The 9,144-nt window shown below is 36.8% G+C and overlaps 1 protein-coding gene across 8 annotated transcripts in view; it reads right to left on the bottom strand.

Annotated features, from left to right (window-relative positions):
• Nucleotides 1–1,834: 1,834 nt before the first annotated feature.
• The window catches only part of LOC6619481 (twitchin), a 49,868-nt gene continuing 42,558 nt past the window's right edge, over nucleotides 1,835–9,144 (bottom strand). For 6 of the 8 annotated variants that reach the window (XM_002043660.2, XM_032724067.1, XM_032724068.1 and 3 more), the window contains 8 exons: nucleotides 8,106–9,084; nucleotides 7,690–8,031; nucleotides 5,293–6,335; nucleotides 4,600–4,656; nucleotides 3,785–3,885; nucleotides 3,606–3,732; nucleotides 3,243–3,545; nucleotides 1,835–3,003 (listed from right to left, as the gene is read on the bottom strand). In XM_002043660.2, the coding sequence (XP_002043696.2) occupies nucleotides 2,369–3,003; nucleotides 3,243–3,545; nucleotides 3,606–3,732; nucleotides 3,785–3,885; nucleotides 4,600–4,656; nucleotides 5,293–6,335; nucleotides 7,690–8,031; nucleotides 8,106–9,084 (3,587 nt within the window). In that variant the 3' untranslated portion in view covers nucleotides 1,835–2,368. The remainder of the gene's footprint in view (nucleotides 3,004–3,242; nucleotides 3,546–3,605; nucleotides 3,733–3,784; nucleotides 3,886–4,599; nucleotides 4,657–5,292; nucleotides 6,336–7,689; nucleotides 8,032–8,105; nucleotides 9,085–9,144) is intronic. The other 2 variants (XM_032724065.1, XM_032724070.1) reach the window with 1 other exon arrangement.

Below are 9,144 nucleotides of genomic sequence, written 5' to 3'. Positions count from 1 at the left end.
GGAGTAGGGAGCGTGTTAACTTTAGATCTGCAGTGTTTTAATGTACCGGTTACGCTTTTGGTAAAGAATTTATGGCTTGTACGGCGAGTCGCAACCGTGGAACATCTCATTGAAAGGTCAGACCAGAGGCCTCTCATTTTTTTAACTCAACGTATTGTAGTCATTAAGTTGGTTGATGTACGTTTTAATAAATGTGTGTGTTACAATAAAGAAAATTTAATGTTTTTACCAAAACCGTATAGCTCGACCAGGATTCGGACCCATTGCGGTGAATTGAAAACGTTCCCAATGTCCAGGCTGTGGCCTTGTAGCCTTGGTGGCTCCTTTCCATTTGGTGCCTTTATTGAGCAATTTTTTCGGGTCGAAAGACATAGGCGTCATGTTCGTCTTTTTGACTACCTACCGCTAACCGAAGGGTCACGATTAGCTGAGTCCCCATATGTCCAGGAAGCATTTTTGCTTGCTCTCCCGGATGACACGCTTGAGGGCTTTCCTGTGGACACTGTATTCTTTTTGCCTCTCGGCAAAGGAGCCTGCAATTCTTTGCGTCGGTGGCGACGACTAGAGTAGAGACTAGCCGTTTCAATCTCCGAGATTCACCAGTTGGCTGGGCCTTTATGTAGGTTATGGATCATTCTAACTTGTATGCTGGAATTACACGTAAACTTCAGATGAGTCTTCACTGAACTGTCTGTCATAAGTTCAACTCAACTCACCGGTGGTACAAACAGTTCAGTATACGTGGACATAGAGTTCGATTTGTACATCGTCCTACTCTGAACAGCTGGATGGACTCGAGCCTGTCTTAACGTCCCAGTTCGTAGATGATTGTCAAGTAGTCGTTGGTAATGTACTTCTCTCTAACACTCCTTTTAGTATGCCAATACATCGATCCTTTGACGAAAGTTAAGTTAATCACTGAGTCAATTCCGGTCCGTCTTAATGTGTCCCTTAGTTCAGTTGCGCAAGTCCTGCAAATGCCTCCAGCACCGTCCTGTCTCTTTGTTTGGTGCTCCTTTGTGTGGTGGTAACCATTTTTGGTAGGTATTTGGTCAGTTTTTGACTGGATGACGTAATCGCTTGTAATTATACAGTTGATAACGATGATATGTTACTCCAAGAACTTTAGTTGTTACTATTCACTTGAATAGTATTATGAAGGTATCCCGTTTAATTGACTTTACCATGGGCAATAAAGAGAATAACAAATTTAAGTCAGTAAGAAAAATCTCCAATTGTCTCTCATTAAAATAATTTTTGATTTTAAGGTTTCATGCTTTTTTGAATGCGTGAAGCCGAATTTGTCCAAATTTTTTATTTGATAGAGGTTTAAGATGTTTATTAAAAAGGTCAGACGTAATCTATAAAAGCCAGGTACAAAATGTTTAAGGCACTCCCACTTATTACAATATTAAATTGAATGCGGATTAAAAAATCCTTATTTCATGTTCAATTAATAGGAAGCTATTGTGTTAGAAAAACGTTAGAATGAAATAACAATGGGATGTAGAAATCAAGAAAACTAGACTAACACATTTAATCAATTTTTGTGTTTTTATTACTTCCCATTGTCAGGTGGGGAGGTGTGTCAAACTTTCTGCCAGGAGCCATGACGTCTGTTGAGAATAATGTGAAAATAAACATGTACGACATCTAGCTTGGTAGAGTAAAAGTGTGTAACAAGAAAACGCTTCCTGTACAGTGAAATATATCAATAAGCAAGTTCAACAGCCTAGTCGATTTGGCCATGTCCTTTCCAACGCAGGTAAGGAATTCAAATTATTGATAAATACACCTTGTAGATAACGCGGAAACCAAATGAAATAATTATAACTTTAAATTTGTGTAATGAATTTTACATTTATTTTTATGTCAAATAGAGCCCGCGTACATTTGTCTTTATGTTTCGTAAGTCATACAGAATTCTGTCCGAGAAGTAGAGGTTTCAACTACTTGAATGGCTAATGAGGTTTAGATCTTATTGTTGAGGATGCCAGAAGTCACTCAAGTAGCGAAGGTCTCGTTATTTTCGATCAGTACCTGTGAGTTCATCAAAATATGAAGGTTTTCTATTACAATAAATTTCTCTTACATATTATTTTTTTGATTAAAAGTATTTCTACGTATAATGCGTGAATTATGATTTGTGAGTAAACATATAATGTTGCAGAATTATGGACGATTTGGTTGAAATGCATAAACTTTACATATACTTATGTATATACATAAACGCCTATGTATAGATATTTGAATGATGAATGTGACTTTTGATGAGCAGTCAAATTTTGACATATGTATATATATGTATATACCATATATGTGCTGTTTTTATCTTTTTTCTAACAATGTAATTTCTATCCGAAGTAGCTTAGGATTCGGCTGTGTGAACGTTCATCGAGAACGCACATATACTTTCGGCCTTCTTAGATACCGCTTTAGCTTGGTATTGACCGACATCGTCCATATTACACTTTGCCACTGCAAAAGAGTATCGGTGGCCATCCTTTGTAAATGAGTAACGTGGAAGTGTTTCGTCAATGGGTTTGCCATCTTTCAACCAAACCAAATTTAGGAGCTCAGAATCTATTTCGCATTCAAATGTGGTACCCTCTCCCTCAAGTATCGAAACAGACGTGGGAAACTTAACAAAGGCCGGCTGCTTACTTTCGTCTCCTGGCACTGTTACATTTATTGTGCAGGTACTGAATGATTCGCCTACATCATTGAAGGCCTCGCATGTGTAGGTGCCGCCATCTTCTGGAAATATCTCTGCAATTTGTAATCTATATATATTGGCCTCGTTGGTGTATTGGAAATCCTTGCTCGGCTTTATCTCTTTGTTATTATGCAGCCACACGACATCGAAATGTTGAGCTCCAATTATGCGACAAGCCAGATTCACTGCATCGCCATCCCTAACAAATCTCGACTCCAAGTGACTAACTATTTTCGGCGCGTTATCGCCGGCATTCACTTTTCGCTTGGTTAAGTTTTTATCCAGGGCTTGAAAAGAAAATTGATTTTTATTTATATGTTTAGAAACCACAGAAATTTAAAAAGTGAAGTAGAATTTTAGATAAGAACACGAAATTTATAAATTTACACGAAATACAAAACAAAAGTATTTACTTAATCATTATAATCGTTAGTAAACGAGGATAAACAAAGAAGGTAAATCAGAAAACGGGCTTGTATTCCCCGGATCAATTGGTAAAGTATTTATTTAATAATTATCTACTTACGCTGTATTGTTAGTTTGCATTTAGTTTCCACGGCTCGAATAGAATTTGTGGCCGTACAAGTGATCACTCCCTCGTCTTCAGGAAACACTTCGTTGATGGTTAAAGTTGCAATACCATTTTTATACCTTAAGTCCATAATATCAGAAGACGATAGGGACTTTCCATTTTTCGACCAAGAGATTTGAGGCTCCGGATCTCCTTTTACATGGCAAGTTAATATCAACTGTTCTCCATCGCGAATTGTTAAATCGTGAAGGGGCTTCGTGAATTCCGGCTTGCACATTAATGAATCATCTGGGGGAACTAAGACGACATATATATGAATACGAAGTCTTTTATCAATAAGTTTTAATAAATACGTACGTATAAGCTCTTTGGTAGCGCTTCGTGATCTTGACGGGCTTCCGGGGGCCTGTAAACTATTTGATGCATACTTTTTCTTGTTTGAAATGCCTGATGAGGTTGAGTTGGATACATTCGCTTTGTCACACTATAACAGAATAATAAATACAAAAAATAGCATACGATTTTTTTTTACTTACCTGTGGTTCAGATGTGTTTTGGACTGAAGATGATGCAAACTGCCGGGATGTCACTATTGGGAGGGGAGCTGGCTTAATTGGCTGCTCTATGTATTTCCTATCTGTTTAGTTAAGCAGAGACAATTCATTTCAAAATTTTAATGTTTAAAAGAATGTACTGTAACTACAGTTTTCATGATTTGGGAAAACGGTGTGTTAATATTTTGTTTTAGATCGACAAATTTTTATAATAAACAATATGCTTTGTTCCGTATAACACCTTCTCTTTACTCGAACGCCTAAAAGTCTAAATATAGTCCAAATAAATGTAGTACCAAAATAGCATCGCATTACGTTCCAATTTGGGTTAAATCGTGGTCAAGCAAATCGTTTGGGAGTCGTTTAAAATCACTCATATAACTGTGTTACAAAGTAAGACCTTTATTAAATTACATTGATGGGTCCAAAAAAATATGATTGATTATGATGTATAAATTGATATAAAATTTCCTGGTTCTTGGGTTTCAAAAATGCAGTTTATTGCCGTTTTAGGTATTATCATGCGAAAGTATTATGAACTAAATTTTTTGGGAACCTCCAATGTTATTCTTTTATATTACAGTATAATTTTGGTATAACAGGATGTGTACCCGTGAACGTCAGCGCAAAATTAAAGAAAATAATAACGGTTATACAATTTTTGTCGTCGAATTAATTATCCCTTCACTTTTTTTAGAACGTTTGATTGAGTGAGTGTATATTTTAAGTATATAAAGAAGCATGCTGGCGATAAATATGTATTTCTAGTTTGGATTTGTTTCATTATTATCATTTACCTCCTGAGTAAAGAAAATTGTGGGCGAGTTGAGCCTGCTCAGGCGTAACCCATTCTCCTGGGAAATTGAATTTAAAAATGTATTATAGAAAACAGTACGAACCCATAAATATACATGTAGACAGACACGCCTGTTTATAATATTCATACGTCTTAAAATTTAACCTTAAGTCGATTCTAGATTTTAATCAAAAAATGTGTTAAAAGATGAATAACGATTTTATACTAGTAATTAATCTTGAATCCTAAAACGCAACTTAAAGTGCTCGCAACCACCAAAGAAAATTAATATATATTTTAATTAAATCCAAGCGAAATTTAAAAACATCATACTTAGAAAAGGATTATCCAAAAGTGTCTTAAATTCCATTGCTGTATACGTCGTATAAATATAATACAACATTCGGAAGATAAGTTAATACTTTGCTGGATACTTACATTTCAGTAAGTTTTTAATGTCTTTTTTTAAAATCGGTGAAAAAATAAATGAATTGAGACCCTTTCAGTAAAGCATTATGAGGCCAAATTCTGAAGATAATTAATTTACTGATTAATATTATTATATAGTCAACGTTATACAATGCTTTAATGCGTTGTTTTATATATATCCGTTTAAAATAAATAAATTTAAATCCATCTACCAGTAAAGCATTATAAGACAAAATTCTTAAGATATGTAATTTACAAAATTTACCTTCAACAATCACAACACAATCTGTTTCGTCTGTTCCGTGACAGTTTGTTGCCTTACAGCTGTATTTTCCTGAATCGGATGGCTTGCAGTCAATTATTTCCATGGTGACAACTCCATCAGAGTGAGTCATCGCATACTCGTATTTGCTAAGTTCTCGACCGTCCTTGTACCACCTTACATTAGGTACTGGCTTGCCACTTAAACAACACAGTAGTTTGCATGTATCGCGGGCTTGCATGACGCGTGGCCGCAAAAGGAATGTGAAACTGGGCGCCGTCTCGGACTCTTCTTGCCAGAATGTGTACGGCAAGGGTTCACGTCTGCGCACCGGAGTTGATTCCGTTCGGTACCTCGGCTGTTCTTTTGGTAAGGGCTGAACATTTAGGAAAACGACTTCTTCTCTAGAGCCGTAGTGATTTTCTGCGCGAATAATATATTCTCCTCGATCGTCCAACTTAACTCGGTTAATGATGAAGTAGTAATCATCTCCAGCGTATCGTTTCATAAACTTGACACTCTGTCGCAACTCGATATTATTATGTGACCAAGTGAGGGTAGGTGTTGCTATTGCAATACATCTGCAGTAGAACTTTACGCTTTGGCCCTCATAGCAAAATTGGGAAGATGGTCGAATTACAAAACGCGGCGCTGCTTGACGCCTATCAAAAACAGCATCATGGATCTTGTATTTCTCCATCAGCAATTTTCTTAGAGATGAGTATTCAGAAAGCCGGCCAATTGGCAACGGGTACCTCTCGAAGTCTTCATATTTTCTTCTCAATTTTTCTCGATAGGCTAGATAACGATCACGGTTGATTTCCTGTTTCATAGCACTATGGTCACCAGTCAACCAAGGATGCAGAAGACATTCGTGAGCAGTCATACGCTTTTCTTTGTTTCTAACGAGCAATTTTCTTATAAAATCTTTAGCTTCTTCAGAAATGTACTTAAAGGATTCTACGTCGAAGTCCCAATCGCAAGCCTTTACGTTTTTGAGAGTTTGAACATCATTATCACCAGCAAAGGGTGATAATCCGCTTAACCTAAAATAATAGATTTTTGAATTTTGTTGTATTAAGCTGGCTCGAACCTATAACAATGCATCTGGATACTACTTAGAGCTCTTAAAACGTTTCTCTAGTTGATGCCGCGACTCTTATGTACCCGTAACTCAGATAATGAAAGTACATGGAATGTGGTATTCCGCAGGGAGCAAAGCAAGTGACATTAAATGCTTAAGCATCCATTTTCCAAAGAACTATTAGTTAACTTTTTATGGGTTTTTAATACACCAAGCAAGACAGATTTTATACAAGGTACAAGTGGGCTTGGTAACGTAAACAAACTTTCGCTGCGTAGGTATCACCTTTATGTCTTAGGTCATATAGTTCACGAGGTCTAAGAGTTCATACGGACTGACAGACAGCCGAAAATGGCCATAGTGACTCTGGTGGTTGACCGGACCAAGATTATATATACGGTATATATCGAAAACCTTTCTTTTACCTGATGGGAATTTATAACAAATCCCAAAAACCCTTTTACTTTACGAGTGACGAGTATGGGGGTGTACAAATTAAATCCAAAAGATTGTCTATATTCTGCAGCTGCCATATAAACATTCTAGAACAGGAGAATGATATATATTATATAATAATTATACCCGTCGTAGAGTAAAATGGTATACTAGATTCGTTGAAAATTATGTAACAGGTAGAAGGAAGGCACGCCCACACTTTTGAAAGATGTTTTGATCTATTTAAAGCTAACATAAAGTATAAAATTATAAGGAAAAAAAGAAATAGGAGCATTAGCAGCAATGGCCTTCCGCTTTTCTAGGGTGAAAGTGGTTTATACAGAGCGAGAACTAAATATAGTTCTATATTTTATGAATTAGGTTATACTTTAGCAAAAAAGTTATAATTTTGTAGATGTTATCGTTCGGTGGGTTAGCCGGTGCGGATATTGGTTGAAAGGGTTTTGATTGAAAGGGAACTGTTCTATGCAGGGAAGCGAATTACAGTTAACTAGAATGTGTTTAAGGTTATGGTACTTGACATTTGCGCTGTTAAAACTCAAATTTTGCCTCTAAGCAAAGAAGTATACGGAATTAGAACTATACAATTTACTCGTAGACTAGAAGGGTATACTAGATTTGTTGAAAAGTTGTGTGTAAAGTATATATATTCTTGATTAGGATCATAAGCCAAGTCGATCTGGCTGTATTTTTCTGTCCGTAAGTTGAGATAAGACATTCGGAGATATATACGCAGCGCAAGTTTGTTTGCAAATATATATATTTTACCAATTTTAAAATAAAATCGCCCACAGGACATAGAAACCTTGCATGTATATTTTTATATAGTAAATTAAAAAAAAAAAAACATGAAAACTTACAGAACATATGATAGTACTCCAGTAGCCCACATATCTGTGTAAAAGCCGACTGGCTCTCTGTTGACGATCTCCGGTGCAGCGAACTCAGCCGTGCCTGTTGTTATTTTAACAACTTCATTTGGATCGAGGCGCGTCGCTAGTCCAAAGTCAATAAGTTTAACATTTGTGCTAGAACGAGTTTGACACATTATATTCTCTGGTTTTATGTCCAAATGGATAATATTTTGTTCATGCATATGTCTGATGCCTTCGCAAATTTGCCTCATATAGTTTATAACTTCAGCTTCCGTCATTACGTAACCTTCAGCAGTAATGCGTTCAAATAATTCACCACCAGATAAGCTAAAATAAGATAAGTAATAATATTCAAGTAACAATAATAATAATATTATAAGTATATTTTGGGTGTTGCTTACAATTCCAGTATTAGGATCATTTCATCGTCGTCTTCGAAAGCATCGTGTAAGTTGATAAGCTTCTGATGGTGCAGTTGATTCATTATATCTATTTCACGACGTATCAAGTCTTTCTCAACTGTGTGTGATACTGGAATGAACTTGGCCGCAAAAATATTTCCTGTGCTTCTCTCACGACAGCGATGTACTACTCCAAATGCGCCTGTTCCGATTTCCTCAAGAATATCATACCTATCATATACACTTTGCTGGGATATTTCCACGGGTTGCGGAACGAATTTGGAGTAGATATCAAACACATATGAATCGTAGTCTTTAACTGGTCCATCTGCTTTTCCGCGCAGTTTCCGTCCATTTGCATCAACTTCCCATTTGCGTTCAATCGGCTTCTTTCTAACAGACTCCTTAGTCTTGATAAGAGTACTTGTGTCTGAAGCATCAGAACGTCCATATACATTATCAGCAAATATGCGGAAATCGTACTCTTTTCCTGGAGTCAAGCCGCTGACTGCCATAGACGTAAACCTAGTATTTCCGACTCGTATCCACGAAGATAATGGGTGCTCCCGCCGCTCTACGTAGTAATTCGTTATGTCGCTGCAACCGTCCCATACAGGTGCTTTCCAACTAAGAGACAACGAATCTGTGCCAATACTTTCAATTAAAGGGAATCGTGGGGGATCAGGACGATCACTAATTTGCACTTGTATTATAGCTGTATCCGAACCAAGTTCATTCTCCGCTGTTATCCTATAAGGTCCTGAGTCCAAGTGCGATCCATCACGAATGATAAGAACGGCATGTCTTTCTTTAACCTCCACAGTGTAATGACCACCGGATTCAATATTCTCGCCGTCCCTAACCCAGTGTATACGTGGTTTTGGGAAACCAGTAAAGGGAATTTTGATTACAACATTTTCACCCTTATCGAAGTAAGCAGTGTCTCTAAATCTTGGAGGAACGTTTAATTTTGGAGCAGCTAAGAAGTTTTCAAATATTCAAAATATTTAGTATACCAAAAACGCGCAATATGTATATT

The sequence above is a fragment of the Drosophila sechellia genome, chromosome 4 (assembly GCF_004382195.2).
Source record: "Drosophila sechellia strain sech25 chromosome 4, ASM438219v1, whole genome shotgun sequence".
NCBI lineage: Eukaryota > Metazoa > Arthropoda > Insecta > Diptera > Drosophilidae > Drosophila > Drosophila sechellia.
This window is presented reverse-complemented; position numbering and strand designations above follow the sequence as displayed.